Source organism: Microtus pennsylvanicus, chromosome 7 (genome assembly GCF_037038515.1).
Source record: "Microtus pennsylvanicus isolate mMicPen1 chromosome 7, mMicPen1.hap1, whole genome shotgun sequence".
In the NCBI taxonomy this organism is placed as follows: Eukaryota; Metazoa; Chordata; class Mammalia; order Rodentia; family Cricetidae; genus Microtus; species Microtus pennsylvanicus.
In genome coordinates, this window is record NC_134585.1 from 88,252,149 (window position 1) to 88,273,765 (window position 21,617).

General features: G+C 40.6%; 1 protein-coding gene across 1 annotated transcript in view; it reads right to left on the reverse strand.

Moving 5' to 3' along the window:
- Col25a1 (collagen type XXV alpha 1 chain) overlaps window positions 1-21,617 on the reverse strand; it is a 392,115-nt gene that overhangs the window by 102,465 nt on the left and 268,033 nt on the right. Inside the window, exons 9-12 of the mRNA XM_075981333.1 lie at window positions 21,431-21,538; window positions 18,491-18,526; window positions 3,182-3,208; window positions 1,120-1,164 (exon numbers count right to left, since the gene is read on the reverse strand). Of these exons, the coding sequence (XP_075837448.1) occupies window positions 1,120-1,164; window positions 3,182-3,208; window positions 18,491-18,526; window positions 21,431-21,538 (216 nt within the window). The remainder of the gene's footprint in view (window positions 1-1,119; window positions 1,165-3,181; window positions 3,209-18,490; window positions 18,527-21,430; window positions 21,539-21,617) is intronic.

Consider the following 21,617-nt stretch of genomic DNA (forward strand, 5'->3'; position numbering starts at 1 on the left):
TAAAATATAGGAATGGTTTAATAGCAATGACAGACATTTTATAAAGGTGTTTTAATACATTAATCCCTGCATGGACCTTTGAGGCAGAATTGAGCTAGTCTCCTAATATGGAGGCAGGAAAGGAGGTCAGATAATTCAAAGACTTTGACAGAATCTACACAGCATCGAAGTGTGGGGCTCCTATTCTTAGCTACTTTGTAGGTTTAAGAGGTCTTAAGAGAGAGAGAGGAAGATGGACAAGATGAAAAGGCCAAGCTCAAGTCTGTTCTTTCAAGGAGAGCTGGGGTCCTTGTGGGATTTCAGAACTTGGTCCAGGGTACAGGGCTTTAGCATATTCTGGAAGCTGAGTAGATGACTCACAAGCTTTCTAAGGGCTGGGTCCAGGTTTCAGAGGGAGACAGGAAAGTCCCAAGCTCAGCTTCCTAGATCCTGATAAACTGGGCCAGCTCTGGGTTGTGTTAGCTACCACAGTGGCTTTGTTCATCTCTGTAGTGGTTCCAGACTAGAGATCTGGTAAGCATGTTAAGGGCACAAATACCAGGCTTACCTGTGGGATAACATTAGATGTTTTCTACAAATGATAATATGCTATGAAAATAAATAAACAAACACATGCAAAGAGATGTGTGTGTGTGTGTGTGAGAGAGAGGGGGGGGGGAGAAAGATTTGTACTTTGATCCCCCCTTCATTATTAACAGCACACCAGAAATTAATAGTACCAGTGTATGGAAAGCCTATTTCAATCCCAACTTTGCCTAACAGTGAAAAGCGCTTGCCCTGGTTCAAAAGATATAAATAATTTTTGTTAATCACAGAAATGGCACATATTCATTTACCCATGATCAGAATGAATGTTGGAATGTTAAGTACAGCCTCTCCTCTCTCCCCTACATCGTTACAACAACTTAACAAAATGGAATACATCCAAAACACTTACAGTGGAAAAATTTCAGTTTGGGAATCACTGCTTCTTTAAAACCAACTCATCTCAACATTTGTTCCATGGCTTTCTCATATTTGCAAACATACAAGCTGATTAATAACACCACACCCTAGAATGATTCTGTTACCCTGACAGTCTCCAAGTTATCCAATGAATGCTACAATCAGCAAACTCACCTTCTGCCCATTCATGCCTGGGGTCCCAGGTGCTCCAGTGGAACCCTAAGGAAGCACATGATTAAATTTAGTTGACATTATGATCAATATTTCAGTTCTAAATCTGTACAGTGTTTGTTACATCAGCCACAATGTTACATGGCTAAAACTTACTATAGCTCCCATACAAAAGGTTTTAAGATTGTGGTTTTTTTCTAGATTTTATCCTCTGTGTTCTAGTATTTAGTAATCTAGACATATCTTCATACTTTCGTAGAAAGTAGAGATAACATTTTATATTCTTTCTGAATACTCACTTAACCATGATGACTTAAAGACTCTCATATAAATTGAAAGCTTAAATATTCAGGAGGCCACAAGGCTCAAAATTTTCATTTTAAAGACATAGATAATTTAGTTCCACCAGGAAAAAGCCAAGCCACAGCAGCGACTCTTGAACTTGCCAAATTTATATTACACAAACAGAAGGGTAATTAAAAAAGCAACTGATTACTACATGAGGACGCTATGCTGGAAACTCAAATTTGTTATATTCAGACCACTTTCCCTCTGGGCTTCCAGGAAGCATGTTAAGTCACCTAAGTATAGATAAGGCTTCTAAAGTGGACTCGAGGGCATCACGAATCTTGTGCACTGACCCGAAACAACATAACTTCTGAATTTTGAAGCTGAAGATCCCTGCACATGTAAACATGAACACGTATACCCATTGGCTGAAAATGAACAGTCAACTGTGGATGGCTCAACTGAGGGTAGGAAAGCCAGTCACTACCTGAAATAACACAAGGCACCTAAGTATTAGTAAATATTTTGAAGAGGCAATGCCATTTCTCCCCTCCACCACATGCACTTTAGGCTCTGGGAGAAGGTGTGTGTGTGTGTGTGTGTGTGTGTGTGTGTGTGTGTGTGTGTGTGTGTGTGTTTGCTTATTCTTAGTGTAGAGCAAGAAAACAGACTTTTCGTTATATGTTAAATTTCTTTTATAATAATGGAAGAATTTTTATTAAATAGGCATGATAATCATGATAATCATGACACTGTTCTAAAAAGAGCTCACTGGAGAAAACTTATATGCCAAACAAATTGAGCTGGCAAGTTTCTTAATGCAGCCCATGATCCTATGGGTCGGGAATTAAAGATCTTGCAGCCTGGAGCCGGCATTTTATCCTCTGGTTGCACGTGGATCAGGCTAACCTTACAATTTCACACTGAGCTTTAATAGAGACATTATTATGAGGGACAAAGTGTTCCGGCACGCAAGAGGTCTCACAGTGCAGGGACTTGACTTGGTTTTGGAGGATTGGGTTTCAACAGACGGCACATGGCTGGCACTTGGGGATAAAAAGTCTCTATCTTTGATGAAGTCCAAGGATGAAGAGCAACCACTTTCCCACCTGTTACAACACAATTGTTTTCTGCTAGCTGGACATCCTCTCCCTCCCCATTCGCGGTGGGAGGTTAGCAGTGATGGCAAAAAGCCCATCTCTCTGCTGTTGCTGTGTATTTGCTGCTAAACCATTGCTGTGTGATCTCAGATTTCTAGATCCTCCCCTTTAAAGTGGAATTTGGTGATGGTGGCAAAGACTGAAATTATAATCAGGAAGTCACTGTTCAGTTTCCCTCAGCCAAGGGGGACAGTGAGTGAGCCAAGCCGAGCAAAGAATCAAGCAACAAGCATATCCTCTACGAGGGTCAGTTCTGTGGCCATTTGGCAGTTATATGGTTGACCAAGGCCATCAATTTGCAGTGTCACATGATCCTGCATGTTGTAAATGCTGTCAGAATGTGTTACCAATATTTGAATTAAATATTCCATAACCTACGAGTTCGGCAGACAGCTCAAAAAGTCTTCTCTGGACTTACTGAACATTCTGCAATGGAGCAGAGAGGAAATCTAAGGCCCATCCTGATGTGCCTTAATAAAATGGTTTAGAAAGCAGAATATGCAAAGGGCACTAACTCCATTAGCACCGTCTTATGGTTGCTAATTCCACCCATTTCTCTTGTTCTCATTAGACAAAGCAGCGTAAGTACTTCCTTAACCCTGATACACACACCCTACCTTTTGTCCTGGAGGCCCCAGAGGTCCCTAAAAGAGGAAAAACAATTCAATTAACATAATACTACTGCCATTTAAACTTAGATGATCAGCCAGCCAACAATCAAAACAAAGTCATCCTATTCTGTAAGGTTCCCTCTGCTGTACTAAAAAATGCTGAAAAGGAAAATCCTCAGTTGGAAATACAATATATATATATATATATATATTTCTCTTTTATAAAGAAAACGGTTGAGGTCCCAGTGTATTTATTGCTTGATATTCCTGTGATCTCTCTAGCAAATCAGTCTCATTTGGAGGGCCGGGGACATTGTTGCTAGAAGCAGTTAGAATGTGACAGCATTCTCTAGAAAATGGACAGATTACATGGTGCCTTCATTAGTACAGCCCTGGTAAGCAGGCTTGCAAGCAAGGCGCCTCAGAGAAGCATGTTGTGTTTTATTCTTTGGAAACATAATCAAGTGACCTGAGCAAAATCTTGTTTACAAACTGGGGAGGCCAAGGCTAAAGGCAGCACCCGAGAAGGGAACAGGGATGCTGCCAGCTCTTGTCAGAGCGCTCTCTGAGAGGCAGGCAGACTACAGAATGGAGTGAGATGAAGGGGAATGTTTACTTAGAAAATGCAAATGTGACAGTCATGAAATTAAGCAGTTCTCAACCACAAAGTCAGTGTTAGGATCTGTTGACTTAATTTAGATGACGGCAAGGTTTTCCAACAGTGAAAAAGAACACACAAAGCTACAACCTCATTTCTGACTCCTTATGTCTACTTTTAAATAAAGGTATCAGGCATCTTTTTTTCTTTAGTTCCTTAAGAAGCGTATTTGATTTGGGTGTGTTTTAGTGACCGTAGAGAGGCCACCATTTACACAAGAGCTCTTCAGTGCATCATGCTACCCTAGCAGCTTATTTTCATGTGGCGTTGCCATTGATCAACATCTGACGTCCCTACTCTGTAACATGGTCTCAAACATGAGCACGATCATCAGGGGAAAACTGGGTCAGGAATATTAAGGAATGAGCAGATACAGTGTTTAGAAATATCCAGAGAACCTGTTCTCCACTGCTGTTTCTGTCCCAAGAAGATTCATTTCCTCTATAATCAGCCCCGGGTTATTGAATGTACGCTGGATCATACCAACTCCCAGTCCTCCTTGCCTTACTCTGTTGAACAATTAGAACCACTAACTGTGTTTCTAATCGGCTTGCTATCTGTGCATCTGCGGACATTCTCCCCACCCATCTCGCTCTCTCTGTTTGAAATCCTCCGTTTTAGCTTTTGCAGAGAAAATAGACCATTGGGTGTAAATCCCATCCAGATCACATCTCTCATCAACCCAAGCCCACATGGGCCTCAGAGGAAGAAGAGCCCCTCCCTCCTCACAAGGCCAGTTCATCAGGTAGACTCTGGAATCCATCCTTGCCTCTGCCCGGGGAGACCTTTCCAATCAATTCCCCCTGCATCTGTATCAGCCTGCTCTTCCCCACCAGGTCTTTCCCGTTAGCACATAAACAGGCTTAATCATTTCCTCAGTGGTGTAAACTGTTTGGGAAACGAACGTCAATGCTAAGCAAGGGCAGACATTGCAAAGCCGTGATAGGGAATCTGAGAAGGAAGAAAAGCTTTGGGTTTATCATTGCCCAGGATCCCATCTTCTCAAGAGTCTCCGGAGGGTTTCCCTTCCTGACGTGCTGGGGTCGGGAAGGAAACTCTTGATGAGGACTGCACTGATTCAGTGTTTAGACAGAGGATGTATATGCCCAATTCTCAAGGGCTACATTCCCATTTCAAATATAACTTTGCCACTTGAAAAAACATCGTTCGCTAAAATTGGGTATTCCATTTCAAGGGAATATTTCAAATAAAATAAGGAAACCGTATATCAAGAATTGTAAGTGGAGACTAACAAACATGGCATTTTCTAATTTTATCTTTATTGCATATTATATTAAATATTATTTGTCATATTAAATCAGGGATTTAGAAAGACTAATCATATAAAATCAGACTAGGATATTTTAATTCAATATTTAAGAAAAATCAAATAACCAAAGAAATTTAGTGCATTTTCCATTCAGGTTTAGGAATCTAGTGTTATTTTTGTAAACTCATAAAAGCAGTTAAGAAAAACATTAATTTTGAATTATGAATACACCTCTTATAGATGATTTGCAAGTCTTCTGCCAAGATATATTCTCAGTTACAAAAAAAGGTACATATAGTTCTCAAATCTCACTGAAGGAAAAACGGTTGGGAGCCAAGGAGAGCACCACCCGTTACCAGAAGGGAATCAGGAGTTGAGTTGAGTTAAAATACAAGGGTTAGGCATACTTTTGTGTAAGTAAACAAACACTTGGGACACACACACACAGAGACACAGTTTATTAAACTAAACGAGATTTTTCTTAAGTATGTTTCAAATATGTTTAATTTGATAACACTGTTATATATCTGTAATAATGTAGTAATTAAATATAAAATGTATAACTTAAGGTTTCCTAAGGTTTCCTTAAGGTTCAAAAACAATTTTGAAATTAAAGCATGTTGTTACCAGCTCGTTAAGACGTGTGTATCTCATTAGCCTTGTTTCTGGTACAAATGTGAATTTATAAAGTAATAGGCAATTCTGTAGACTCCTTCATTAGCTCATGTAATCTTTGAAAAAAGCTATTGCTTGTGGCGTGCTTGTGTATGCGTGTCATGATGTATGTATATGAATATGAATACATTCTATGCTGTCTATGTGGAAGTGAGAGGGAAACTTGTGGGAGTCTTTTCTCTCCTCCCACGTGGGTTCTGGGACTTGAACTAAGGTGGTTAGGTCTGTGTAACAAGTGCTTTTATCCGCTGAGCCAGCTTGCTGGCCCAACTTGTCTACTCTTAAACTTACACTTTCAGCCTAAATAATGGCTTGGATGAAGGATATCATAAATGCATTATTCACTAGTGAACCTAATGCTTCTTTTTATTGCTAACATGGGGATTCCAGTAGTTCAAGGCTTCCAAAGTAGTTCTATATAGTGTTATATCAATAATTCAGTAAGTTTGGATAAGTCAGTTTCTAGAATAGAATTATAATCCATTTGGTCCATTTTTCTTAGTACAGCATTTCTTCTTAGACATTTTTCTTGGCAGATGCATTTATACTTTGAGTATTTTTTTTGCACACAATCAAAATGTAAATTTGTTTTTTCAAAATAATTCCTGCATGTTTTAAAATTAGAAACTATGTTATATATAGATTACCAACATAGTAACATTTCTTTAAGTTTAACTTAAGAAACTCAAGTATAATTTGAACTTTGAAATATCCTCATATCAGTACAGATTCTGAGTGATAAAAGATAGGTAGTTTTCATTGAAGAATTCTGTGTAGTGGAAATAGTTTTATTTAAAGGATTAAAAGACATTGAACAATTCTGTGTGGAGTAGTACTATTATACTAATGTTAATGTATACGCAGCTCATTATTTTATGTATACATTACTTAATGTATACATAACTCATTATTTTTATGATCTGCCAGAAAATGGTAAAGAGAATTATACAAAACAAAGTTTAGATAGAAGATTATAAGCAAGAATTATATAATATACTTGATTGTCCTTTCTTGTTTCTTCAACTCTGCTAAATTCCACTCTAATGATCATATACAATATTCAACATATAGTGAGCAAGTAAGTCAGACAAATATGGCAGCTCCCAAGGGAGTGACCGTCTTTAACCAAAGGCATGTTAGCTCAGGTCTGAGATGCCCTTGACTCCTAAGTCTATCAGGCTTCAGCTGAGTAGAGCTTCGTCAGGCAGACCAGACCTGGGGAATGGGAAGAATGCTAGTGGCGAGGGGACAGGTGCAAAGGCCCAAACTGAGGAGCACATAAAGTTCCAAAGAACACTGGAGGACAGTCGGTGGGTGTTAGGAGGAGACGGGAAATGGATAGAGAAGGTAGAATGGAATTGTACTATCTAGTCAAGACTTGGAAGACCAATGGGCTTACTTAGACTATGATAAAAATGATAAGAATGGTTATAGTCATAGAATACATAGTCAATCCATTTTTCCCCTTCTTAAACCTTAAGCATAATGTCGCAGGGGAGGAAAGACAAGCTGTTATTCTACTGCTTGAGTCATGCCACTGCTACTGGCTTATAACAGTAGCTCCCAAACTACTAGAGTTATCAAACTCCTCCCAAGTGATTTCAATTCATAGTTTCTACAGAGCAATAAAGCAAAACTCATCTTAGTTGCCCCGTACCATGTATGGTAGAACAGCAGCCTACGGTCGCTAACGTAGTGCGGGAAGTCATACGGAGAGTGGAATGAATTATCATTCCAAGATAATCTTCAAAGCAGGCAGCCAAGAAATAAGACTCTACAAGCAGCATGCACCAGCTACAGTTCCTACTTTACATATATTTTAAGAAGCACTTTCATTGATGGATCACTGTTTGGGAAAAAAATGAATTTCTCTGACCCTAACGACACAAGCACAGATTTGACTAAGGCATTAATTGCTTAAACAGGATGCTGAGTTGCTAGACGATGTGCTTTAGGATGCCTCTTGGGAGATGTTTTAAAGCAAGTTCTGGTTGCCTGCTATTAGGAAATGATGTAGGGGTGGACACAGTTCCTGTTCTGTCCCTGATGGCTAACAGTAAAACCCAAAGCTCTGGAAGCTGCTGGTCATTGCTGGATACAAAAATATACAATCAACTTCTGTAGAAAAGAAAAAGAAAAAGAAAACACGGAGAAGAGGACAGAAGCCCAAAGTATTAATTCATTTAAAAGGACTTACTTTTGACTTTAAAATGTCCCCTTGTTTTAATAAAAGGCAGCCAAAATAAAGGAAATATTTCTCGAAGGTGGTTCCAATGGGAAGAATCATGAGATCTGCACCATATGTAATCATAAAACCTAAGACCTGGGCTTTCTCAATGTGCTGGTGTTACAAGATTTCATCACAACTTTTGAGAGATATACCTGGTTAAATGCATCGCAAGGTCACGAAATTCATAATGTTGGCGTATAAAGAAGAAACGCATAAGGGTAATTCGCCTCACCCGAGAAGCATTCTTTAAAGATTCGCTTCTCCAGACCTCAGTCTCTTACTTGAAGACTATGAGACAGAAATTCTATCCACAATGGATGTCTGGAGTAGCATTCAGGGGATTATGTGCAAGATTTGGAGTTTTGCTTATGGGGAAGCAGCAAGATAGACTGTTGGGGAAAGTGTGGGATGCCAAGCGCTGCTGCTCTGGTACCCTCTACACAAAGGCTAATGGTTTAGCAGTAGTTCTGTAGTGGTTATGATGGGGCACTGGGCAGAGACCGCTACATCTCAGTGCCACACATACCAGGTTTCATGGGCTTTGCTGTCTTCAGCCATATTTATTAATAATCCCATGAAGTTCATTTCCTTCTCCTATTAGTCTTTATCTGAGTTTCTTAATCACTCTTCTAGAACCCAGGGTCATGATTCACATTCTTTGTGAGTCTTCTCCATGATGCCTAGACAAACCTTATTTTCTGTCACATGCTAGTGGTTTTCAAATAATTACTCTTTAATAAACTTAATATGAAAATCTACTTAACCAAGTAAAAACTTCCTCAGAACACATATTTTACATCTTTGGGTCTTGAGGCAGGGCTTATTATGAATAATTATTTAAATAAATTGAAATATTAAAAAAATCAAAAATTATATTTACTAGATACCATTATTTTAGCCCTCAAAATATAACACGACCAACAGGAAAGAGTCCTCAGTTTCGAAGCAGTTGTTAGCATTTAAGTATCTAGGATTTTTGTTTCTGTAGCATTTCTCCCCCCAAAACTTCTATTATTTTAGAAAATTCCTCTCGAACTCATACCTTGTCAGTGGGATGGCTTGGCGTCACGTTTGTTCATGAGTACTTTATGGCAAAGGGTCTAATGAGCAGTCATTTTTTAAAAAGAGCAAATGTCCCCCTGACTGCCCCATCTCCTGTGTTGACCTATAGGGAAATATTAAACCAGGGCAATTCATTTACTGGTATTTCTCAAAATCATGAGGCCGTGACCTTTCGAAGAGAGGTTGCTTACAGCCCAGGAAATTAAATAGGTGATACATTTTTCTCATCACTTGACAAAACCAGAACCCAAGATGAAAAATGGAGCATTGACTAGCACGGATAGATTAAAGGCAGATCTAAACGTTTAAGCGTCTGTACTATCAGGTTCCAAAACAGAGGCCCTATGGTCACCAGATACCCACAGCTAAATTAGTTCACTCTGTCCCTTCTAAATATTTAATAAATTGTTTCTTGGTGCTGAACCCAAAGTGGAAACAACCCCCAAAGAAAGAAAAATTATCGGGCTCCTCTGCCCTCCGTGATTACATGCTTCCCTCGAATGCCTTAAAAGGAGGAGTTTTATGGTTCATAAAGGCCCTATCACGCCACACATTTAGTAAAAAGAAATATTTGTATGCAGGGGGCATCTAGGCTCTTGCCCTATTTATAATCAGCGATGCTGAGAAACGCTGCTCCTAGAATCTGCATATCCTGTGACTCACAGATGTCTTGAATTTAAGAGTATAATATAGACTCGTGTGTGCAGGCCTGTTTTCTATCTCGGAAGGCCAGCGAGTCCTGTCTAGTGGAAGGTTTCGTGATGATGAAAACATTCTGTATTGCTTAATCCGACAGGGGAGCCACTAGCCACACATGGCCACTGAGCACCGGAAATGTTGCTCGCGGAGTTTTCAGAGCTAACGTTTTAATTTTGATTTACTGCACCCGATTCTGAACTCGTCACATGTAGTTAGTAGACATTGCGTCGGGAAGCCTGTGAGACTGTCACCAAGTGAGCCAGGGTTCTGTCACTGTCTTTTCCACCAACCTGGCCGCATTGATTATGCTACTTTTTAATCTGTAAAGTAAAAGGCTAGGAGATTTCTAAGACTTCTTTTGATAGGTCTGACTTCAAAAGAGCCACGTCCCGTGACTAGAAATAGATGTTTAATTTCCCACTGTTCTCATGGCAACTGGTCCTTCAATCATGCCATTCATGAGCACATATATAGTCTAAATAATCTGTAGGACTTGAACAAAGAGAAGTTACTGAAGAGAAGAGACAATCTGGAGAAAACCAGTTGTGTTTATCCTATTTAATTCTACCCCTGGTGAGACAGGACACAGTCAGAGAAAAAAGAAAAAGCACAGTAACTTAGGTATCAGTACCTTATTAATACAAATGCCATGCATAATAAAGATATAATTCATATCAGTCATTCAGTTTAATAAACCTTCTAACCACAGCAACTAGTGTAAGGTGGGATAAGTGTTACAGAACACAGCAGCAGGCAGTTCTAGTGTAGTGTGAGGGATGCCGAAGTACATGTGTGGCATTTTCTTAAAGGAGATGCTAGAAGCAGAAGGTTACTTTTTAAAAACCTCTTCTCCATACTCGAAGCCCTAGACCTGAGCAAGAAGGCTTTTTAAATCTCTCTTCCCTGGTTTAGGTCTCCCTGCTAGGAATCTGTGAGGCCAACCTGCAACCTCAACTGTCCAGACCTAGACTACAGCTGGGATACCAAGAGCCCTGGGTTTTTCTGTTCATTTTGATGATAGCTGTCCTTGCCTCCTCCAGCTGTTTCTTTTCTGAAGAGGAGCCACACTGGTGTCCATAACAGTAAATTAGAACACGGGACAATGCCATGATGTGTTACTTTCCTTGTTTCTTGTGCCGATGCCTGACATTGCCTAAGGGAGGGCGGGTTTTTATTTGCTCAAGGATTGGGGATGGGATTCATCATAGTGATGGGCACTGGAGGTCAGAGCTGCTCACTCACATCCCAGTGGACCAGGAACAGAGCAATGAGGAATGCTGACATTCTGTGGGCTTCCTTCTTTCTCTCAAGAGATGATGCCAGTCACGTTCAAGGGTGGGTCTTTCCTACTCAGCTAACCCTCTCTGGTAATGCCCTCACAGATACATGCCAATGGTGTGCTTTACCAATGCTATAGTATATATGGAGAATGTTTATATATTATATACTATATATAATTATATTACATATAATGTAACATTATATGTTATGTAATATAATGTAATGGAGTTTCTTAACTCGGTCAAGTTAATGATCAAGATTAAGCAACATAATGGCTATTTTATGGGATGTGCATGGAGTTAGGTCCTGTGAGTAGCAGAGATCATGAGTTTTAGAAAATCGCTTACATATTGGGGAGGGCAGGTGAAGGCACGGAAGAAAAGGAGAAGCCTGTTGGTTAGGGATGGCGCTGATCACAGCTGTCCTCTTGCTGGCATATTCGGAGCACACAATTTCTGAATTTCAATTTTATAAATCGCCATGATGAGAATAGTTTTGTGGACGTTAGAAGGCAGAACTTATTTAGCGTTCATTATCTTGGTTTATAAAATTTTAGTATTTACATCTTTTGCATAAGAATTTCCTTTTTTCATTTTGTCTAAAAAGTAAAAAAAATAAATGAATGCCCTTTGAATTAATTTATGAGGTATTTACATAAATGAAGAAGCAAGGTACATCTATGCATTTAATGGACATTCTAAGATGGCAGGACTGTAGAGTTGGAATGGAATTTGTATCTTTCAATAGTACCATGTTCTCTGAATGGTGAATCTAAATTCTAGGTATTTTAACTTGTTCAATATATTATATTATATATAATATAATATAATATAGGATTTTTGATGTTTAGTTGGAACCAGTATAAAGATTCTTACCATAGACATAATCACAGTCTGGAAGTCCTTAAAGAAAAACCAAAATCAAGGTGGCTCCTGTCACCTACACATCTTTTTAGACAGTTCGTACTTAAAATGACAGCTAAAACATCTTTCCATCACATATTACACTAATGAGCCTCTCGGATACCTCAAGAAAAGTCTGTGCACATAGGAATCAACAAAGTCCCCTCAGGGCAAGCTACAGCAGGGGCCACTAAGGCAGCTGTGGACAAAGAAGGTATCACTTGTCTATTTTCTCTTGCCCGTTTGGAATACATCACTGACTAGGGACTAGGAGCAAACACACCCAGGGAAGAGGGACGGATTCTGTGGGATGGGGTCTCACTTTCTCAGTCAGAGCCAAAGGAGCGGGAGAAGTCTACTGTGTTCTCCAGTGTCTAACATCTGCTGACCAAGAGAACAGGCAGATCAAAGTCCAGTTCAGGAAACCTGTGCGTTTATCAGCTGTAGCACAGCAGGGCACTGTAACAGAAGATAGTTGGAGCAAGTCTTCACATACTGCTCCTTTCAGGTTCATTTTAGATGAGGCAGAAATGCTATTGATGCTTATGTTATCAACACACACATGAGCATGGTTGGGCTCATGGGACTCAAATGTAATGACACGTTTATAAGCAAAATTAAAGCAAACTAAAATTATCAACAAATTACTCGGGCACATGTCCAAATTTCACTTTAATGGGCAACTTTTCCTGAACATTTCGATGTCGTTAAAGCCCAGGGAGTGAAAATTTAAACATTTTTTATGATACAGAAAGTGAAGAGAAAGTGTGTTATAGAGCTCCCATACAAACTGGGTGAAAACAGGGGAGGCAAGAGTATAGGAAACCTCAGACACAGACACTTTAGACCAACACACAGCATCCAGGTATCTACGCTTACTATCTATCGCTATGATACAACACCAAGGCCAAAAGCAAGTTGGAAGAGGAGGAAAGGGTTTAGTTCAGCTTACAGCTAATAATACATCATGAAGGGAAGTCAGGGTAGCAACTCAAGGCAGGAGCCTGGAGGCAGCAACTGAAGCAGTGACCATGGAAGAACACTCCTTACTAGCCTGTTCAGTGTTGTTTGTACAACCCAGGACCTCCAGTCCAGGGTACTAGCACCCACAACGGGCTATGTCCTCTGCATTAGCCCAGTCATTAATGAAGGAAACACTCCACAGACTTGTTTATTGACTGGTAGAGCATTTTCTCAACTGAGGGTCCTTCTTCCCAGGTGACTCCAACAGTGACAAGTCAATAAAAAGGTAGTAGCACAGTAGGTTGTATTTGGAGACTGCTCATTCGTTTCCTGGCCACTCCAACCCAAATAGTCACGCAGGGACTATATTAATTACAACACTGATTGGCCTATTAGCTCAGGCTTCTTATTGGCTAGCTCTTAGATCTTAAATTAACTCATTTCTATTAATCTGTGTATCACCATGAGGCTGTGGCCTACTGGTAAGGTTCTGGCATGTCCTTCTCATTTGGCAGCTACATGGCATCTCCTTGACTCCTCCTACTCTTTCTATACCTCTTCCAGTCTGTCCTGCTATAGGCCAAAGCAGCTTTATTCATTAACCAATAAAAGGAACACATATACAAAAGGGCATCTCACATCACTAGGAAAAAGGCATGGGTTAGTAGGTGTTAAAAATGCCATCCTGGGCTGGAGAAGTGGCTCAGTGTGATGATGAGAACTGGCTGCTCTTCCAGAGAATCTGGGTATATTTCCCAGCAACCACATGGTGGCTCATGACCATCTATAGCGGGATCTGATGTCCACTTCTGGAATAAAGCTGTACATGCAGATAGAACTCTTATACATATGGGAAGAGAGCATATATAATATACTAATAAGAATATTATTAATAATATCTATTAAATATATAAGAAATTTTTTAAAAAGGACATCTATATTTCATGTTGCTAAGAGGATCTTCACTTGTCAAAGAAAACAAAAGCAGTAAGGGAATCTAAAGCAAAGATGCCATTAAATACAATTCCAATAACTATTTAGAAAGACTATTTGGAAGACAGATCTGGACATGACCGGTGCTAGAATTCAACCTTGTACACTTCCAGTCCTGACCAGCTCTTAGCTGTAGCTTTATGTTTGGTTTTACGGTATAGTGTGTGTTGGGGGGCAGGACGAGGTGTCTGCTTTTATTTAGATATAGTGAAAAAATTTTAAGTTCCAGATTCTGTCTTTTAAAATCTCCCCAGAACATCTCAGAAAGCCCGAAGGTCACATTTACAGACTAGATGCTGAGCGGGATTTGAGGGAAGCGGGCCTGCTTAAGCTTCAGGCTCCCCCACCTCTTATTGTATCAGGCACGCTGTTAATACGTGCAGTCTAACTATCAGTCCTGGATTATGGAAACAAAATCCCTACCTGACACACTCGTAAACAGCTTTGTAGGTTGGTTTTCGCGTCCTCATTTCACCATCAGAAACATTTGAAATTCACAAAGATTCTCCTAGCGCATCGTTAGAGCCCTCATCTAAACAAGCACTACTGACCTGCTCAAACCAACAGGGAGGGGCTCTCCAGAGAGGAAAAGAGCGGCGCTTTTCACTGTGCTTTGTTTGAGCTGGCGGATGAGCAGTCACACCATGAAAAATTGATGATGCGATGGGATAAACGGAAGACTCGGTGACAACAAATAGAAGAGAGGCAACAGTACTTCCAACGGCAACATGGACAGGCTATACTGCCATTGATCAGGTAACCATTCTCCTAGAGCTATCCTGGAGTCTTTCTGTGTGGCTGCTTACACTGCTCGACAGTTTCCTCAAGAGGAAGACTGCTTATCTGTGGGATTTCTTGTAGTTCCCAGGGCATCTCATGGCCGCACTTAACTTGCTGCTCATAATCCATCAAGATGCATAGAACAGCAACCACTATCAATAGTCTATGCATCTGTACAGAGGACAAAGACGACGTTCACACATTAGGTGCTTTCAAGCCGGCATGAACAAGGCACTGCACTCTTCTTCCTTCCAGATTTCTAGGTTTTAACACTGTGTGTACGTGTGCATGTGAGCAAGCATGACACACACACCACGCACGTGCGCACATACACACAGAGAGACACACAAAATAAAAACTGTAGAAGAGTTCTTGTCTCATAAACATGACCACTCTGAATGCTAAGCGTGGTGCCATATTCCTATAATCCCAGTTCGTAGGAGGCCAGGCAGGCAGATCATGAGTGTGAAGCCGGCCTGAGTTGCAAAGTGATTTCTAGGCCAGTCTGGAAAATGGCAAGCTGGGAAATGGGTCTCAAAAATCCCAGACCAAACCAAGTCGAAACAAACAAGAATTCAAATATATTTCCAGTATTCTTTTTGAGATGGGTCAAAATGTGCTGGGATCCTTTGTGTGAGCAGACAAGTATAAAACACACTAGTTCAGATTGCAGAGAAAATGAATTAAAGAGTTATGCTGCTGTACAAAAACAGACCCTGAAATGGACTGCTTTAAAGAACCAAATTCTCTAGCAATTTTAAAATAGGTGGATTAATGAGAATCTGATTCATGTAAAAGAAATTCATGCATACATCAGTTATATAAATCCATACTCATATACTGTAGAGAGGACAAAGAGTGATAATAACACACTCATATATAGTTCTCATTACATATTTTAAAGAGATTTCCTCTAATTTATTGCATTTGTCTCTGTCAAGCTATTAAGGCGAGCAGAGACAGTGTTATTTTTTCCGTACAGATGAGAAATCGAGGGGTTAAGTGACTTGCCCAAGGTCAGACAGGCCCTCATTCATCCGCTGCTCTGACTGATGGTGTTTTAACGGGGTAATAGAGGAAGTAAAGTTCTTCCTCCTATTTTTTTTTGAACAGCTGTGAAGGCTATTAAAACAGAAGTAGATGATCTCACAAATACAATGCTGAAGGAAAGAGTCCAGACACAAGTGTGGACATGCTGTATGAGTCGATTAGTGTACAATTCAAGTGCAGACAAACTTAACTCATGATGACACTAGTCAGAACGGTGGCTGTCTTTGGGATGGGGATTGGGGACGGGGGGCACAAGAAATTTCTCACTATTGGTCTGGGTTGTACATTCCTTACATTCATTTGTGAATAATCACAGAGATGTACAACAGGTTTTAACCAGTTTGCATATTAAAGAAACGTTCACTTAAAGCAATAATTTCCACTTTTGAAAGAGATCATCTATAAATTCACTTTAGAAGATCATTAAGCCCACAAGTCCTTGGGACATTTGTGATTTCATTTACATTGCTTGGCTGCATCTAGAAAATGAGACATGAACTCATCTGAAGACTTTAAAGAGAAGGGGAAAGGTTTATAGAAAATATGGCCAATATTTATCTGCATTTGAGGAAGTTTTTATGAGTTGGGAAATAGAAGCACAGTGAGGTAACAATATAATTCATTTAGGGCTAGGTGAAACACTAATATTTAATGACTTAAATTAGAAATGAAAACAGCTTAAGTAGGGCAGGCACTTAGCTTATGTAAGGTCCTGGGTTCAAACTCTGGCACTCCAAGAACATGAATAAAAATAAAACTGGAAACGGAAGGAAAGTGAGATTATGTATTGTTCATATACTCTATCCTGGAGAATAGACAAACAGCTAGGGAAAGCAAGAATATAGTTCTCCAAAGCACCAGTTAAGGTAGGAATACCATATATGTTTAGGATGCTGCATCAGGGGTCAGAGTGCAAAGAGGAGCCAGTGAGAGATACGTCTGCACAGCCTTGGGGTACACAAGGCCTCCCGAGAATGCCAAGTAGATTTTGATGTAGGGATGAATAAAAGAAGTAGGTTTGGCTGAGCCCCCAGGCCAGAAATTATAGGTGCCTAAAACAATTTCAAAATGTATAGCCTACTCTTCCAAGAATTCTTCTTCCACTCTGAAACTGCACCATGCTACTAGTGATAAATGTTTTATAATTTCCTTTTAAAATCTTGACCAAATATATATCTTTATCTTACAGGCCATGAATAGAACAATTTCTGCGTGGTGGTGCAACTCCATCTCAGGTGCTTTCATTCCACCACTAGTCAGTTCCACCGGCAGAGTGGGTGGGCTTTTCCTCAAGCACTGCCCTATAAGGCTTCTCCTGCAGCAGGAAGCCTGTTCTCTTGCTAGTTTTCATGTTTACTTCAGCTTTCGGCTAGCTGTTATGCTTCTGTACCTCTGCTTTTCTAGGCATGCAGTAAGAACTCTTCAAATAAATTTTATACCCGAACTATCTGCGTGATGTGAGCATGGACATGTAGGCTTGTTAGGCTCACTCAGTCTTCATCCCAGATGGGTGTGAGCCATGCTTAGATCAATCTTGGCTCGCTTCTAGAAGGATCACTCTATGTTTCCCAATAAGGTTAAAAAAAAGTATACAGCTGGTTAGAGCAGGTAGAGAGGAAGAGGTGGAGAGCAGGTTGAAGATGTGCCTGGTAGGCCTCAACAAGCTGACATGACTTTTATACACTGGCAATGAATTAACAAATCGCCAGGAACCGTGATTGTTGTGTCCACACACGTTCACACAGCATCATTTCACCGTGTACTCTGCTTTTGCTGATGGTAGAAACCCCAAATTTCTCTCTGGGTGGAGCCCTTCAGCCGCAAAGAAAGAAACACAAGCAAAACCAAAACATGCCTCTTTCTATGACTGTACAAGGGTTTTTGTGTAAGTCCCAGCTGTCTTTCTGCCCTTCACCTTCCTGCCCTGGGGTTACAGGTTCATCACCAGCTGGGGCTCTGAACTCATGTCTTCATGCTCTTCCCCACTGAACTATCTAACTTCCCAGCCCAACAGGTTTCTTTTAGAACTAACAGGCACGTCTCTGAATTTAACCTCTGTTACACCAAGCTGATTATGTAAGCTCCTCTAACCTGTTCTACCATTCTTTCTGCTTATCTTTGGAACTTCTCTCTCTCTCTCTTGCTCTCTCGCTCTCTCCCCCATCCCTCCCTTCCTCCCTTTCCCTCTTCTTCCACCACCCCCAGTATTGTTTCTAGAGATATACTGTTGTGGTGGTTTGAATGGGAATGGCCCCCATAGGCTCAAGTATTTGAATGTTCAGAACTCATTGGTTGGATTAGAAAGATTAGGAGGTATGGCTCTGATGGAGGAAGTGTTTCACTGGGGGTGGTCTTTGAAACCTCAGGGTAGGCCCAGTCTCTCCCCCAACTTTCTCTCTCTCTGCCACCTGTGAATCAGAATGTAGCTCTCAGCTCCTTCTCTAGTACCATGTCTGACTGCATGCTGCTATGCACCATGATGGTAATGGACTAAGCCTCTCAAACTTTAAGCCAGCCCCAATTAGATGCTTTTCTTTATAAGAGTTGTTGTGGTCATGTTGAATCTCCTCCCAGCAACAGAACCCTTGTGATCCTTAACATGTAGCAAGCAGAGACTGTTCTCTTCTAGCTTTCAGAAATTACTATGTCCTTTACGGCTCATGCGAAAAGGTTGATTACTCACTCACTTGACCATAGTTTTTAACAACTCAGCTTCTATTAATTTTATTAAAAGATAAACTGAGATACGTACCATCAAGCCTTGTTCTCCTGGTTTCCCTGGTTCACCCTTTAAAAAAATTAATAATGATGAGTCATTAGAAAGTGTTTAAAAATTTTCAGCTATCTTCTTTTCCTCAATACTTTCTTGGTCCTGTGAATGTCAAGTACATTTTTTTTGAAAGATTAAATAGACTGTAAATGTGATAACAAAGAGCTGATCGTCCTTCTGTGACTGTATCTTATAAGCATTTGAGTTTAACAAGCTTGGTCTAGATCCTGCTGTGCTCCAACGCCGATACAAAGGCAGAACCACTGCAGGCCAGGGAATCCCTCTTTCCATACTCTTTAGTAGCAAAATGAGCAGAGGCTGATTTTGAATTTTGCTCCTTTGCATTAATCAGACATGTTTATTAATACTGATAGAGAATGTTCTGCTGTTTTGTGTGGCTTTGTTTTACAATGAACAGGTTAATATGAACTTACTATTGTGTTTTATTATCACACCATATCAACAGGCTCTGGCTACTGGTTTATAGAGATCTGTGCCTGTATTTCCAATATGCATAGATGATAATGGCCTTTCAAAAATGAGTATTTTCCAGGTCACATTTAAAAACTATGTATTTATTTCTATTCTATGTACGTAAGTGTGTTGCCTACGTTTATGCATGTGCACCAAGTGCACAGTACCCACCGAGACCAAAGGAGCACACTAGACCCCCTGGAACAGAAGTTAAAGGTAGGGGTGAATCATGTACTGGGAACCTGTGTTCTTGACTGTTGAGCATCTCTCCAGCATCTGTCTCACTTCTACAGAGAATATTTTCTAGTGGTTAGGATAGTATATGGAAAATTCCTCTGAGCCATTATAAAAGACAAAACTATTTGTGGAATTCTTTAGTTTATTTGCGCTTTGTGTGAGGGCTCCAATCACCAGAGGTTGGCATCTGCTGTCTTCTCAGTTGCAGCCTGACTTTTGAGGTAGGACTTTCACTGGAGTTGAATTCCACTGATTTGGTTAGACTGGCGGCCAGCAGGCACCAAGAATCCTCTTGCCTTGCCTTCCCTATGATGGGGCTACAAACTTGATGTTGGGGTTTAGACTCTGGCCTTCAAGTTTGCATGCCACTTACCTACTGAGCCATCCCCCAGCTCCCTTATCTCTATCTTCTAATAATAACATCTAGCATATATTTGCTTCTTCTATAATATATAATTTTTGATGACCTAGCCATTTTTCTACCAATCACATGTTGGACTATTTCTTTGTTTTGGTTCTTTTTAAAACAGATTTCCACACTGTTCTCTAGACTGGTAGAACTCACTGTGCAGTCCATACTGGTTTTTGAAACATATCCTCAAGAATATTTCTTTTATGTATATGTGTATTTGGCCTGCACATATGTCTGTGCACTATGCGTGTTCAGTGTCCTCAGAAGTCAAAAGGCAGTGGTAGATCCCCATGGAAATGGAGCTACAGAGAGTTGTGAGCCTCCACGTAGGTGCTCAGACTCAAATCTGGGTTCCATGGAAGAGCAGCCAGTGCTCTGAACTACTGAGCCATCTCTCCAGTCTGCCCATGCTGGTCTTGAACTTATAGCACTCTTTCTGGCTCCGCCTCCTGAGTGCCAGCATCACAGGACTGATGTTGTATACCACCATGCCAGCCAGCAAATGTTTGTAACTGAGTATTGGAAGACAGCGACTATGGTGACTAGTTGTCAGTGAGAGCTGTCCATCCCCTGAAGCCACGGAAGGCTCTCTCAAGAGCGCCAGTCTAAGAAAATGTCAGACATTAAACAGGCAGGGTTAGGATAAATTGGCCACCTTCAAATATTCAGGGAAAGCATCCCCAATGGGCAGTTTAGTCTGTTCCTAATTTCATATGAGCAGACACACAACCTTCAGAAAGGAACGTGGGGCTTTGGAGAAGATGCCAGCAAAAAGGGATAAAAGGGCCTGTATCTTCATACATGGATTGATTCTTAGAAAAGCAATACAAAAATAAGTGAATTAAAAATGTCAAGACAACATACAATAACATTAACAACCATCGTTGATCTCAATTTCTCCCCCTGGGTTTTATTTTCAAATATTTCTACTTTGTTAGAAAATATTTTCATCTTTACTTTTGAACTAGAACATCACTAATAAAAACAATTTATTAAATAAAAGTTAACTCAGCAGTAAACCTTAATTTCTAGCCCTGGAATTACAAAATCAACCCAGTCATTTTTTTTTATCTTGTCCAAATATTCCTTGAAATGGTGGGTTGCATGGACCAAGTCATATCATTTATCAGTGTCCCATGTTTTTGTTATTGCTATAACTAATTCTAGTGTTGAGATCATTTAAAAGTGGTTTCTGTTAGATAAGCCTCAGATGTAACGGCAGGCAAGATACAGGCAAGATGGGGCGTTTCTCACTGTGTACATCCCAAAGCTCACCTGAGATCCACCCAGGTGCCATCTTCAGGTCTCTGGCTCTTCTTGGGCCCAGATATGAAGTGAAACATTGCTGGAGGGCCCTTGACTCTCATCCCACCTCCCCAGCCTTCTCTAGTCACCAGAACTCTTGGCCCTACTGTCCCTTGTCACCTGTTCCATCTCTCTCTCTCTCTTTTATTTATTTATTTATTTATTTATTTATTTATTAAAGATTTCTGCCTCCTCCCCGCCAATGCCTCCCATTTCCCTCCCTCATCAGCCCGAAGAGCAATCAGGGTTCCCTGACCTGTGGGAAGTCCAAGGACCACCCACCTCCATCCAGGTCTAGTAAGGTGAGCATCCAAACTGCCTAGTTGGCCTGGGTCTGAAAAGCATGGGATAAAACCGGACTTGCTGAACATAGTGGACAATGAGGACTTCTGAGAACTCAAGAACAATGGCAATGGGTTTTTGATCTCTCTCTTTATTTAACCCCTAAACATGGAACAAAATATTGGAGCACAACAATGCAGGAAGAAACTCACGGGTACTCCTGGCATCCCTCGGGGGCCATCCTTTCCTGTGTCCCCAGGTGGGCCTCTTGGACCAGGAGGGCCTGGGGGTCCTGGAGGCCCTGCTTGTCCTTGGTCACCCTGGAAGGGAGGAAGGGAACGAAGCAACAATAATCATGAGCGATTACCATTCAGGTTCCATCTCAGCATTTTAAATTCA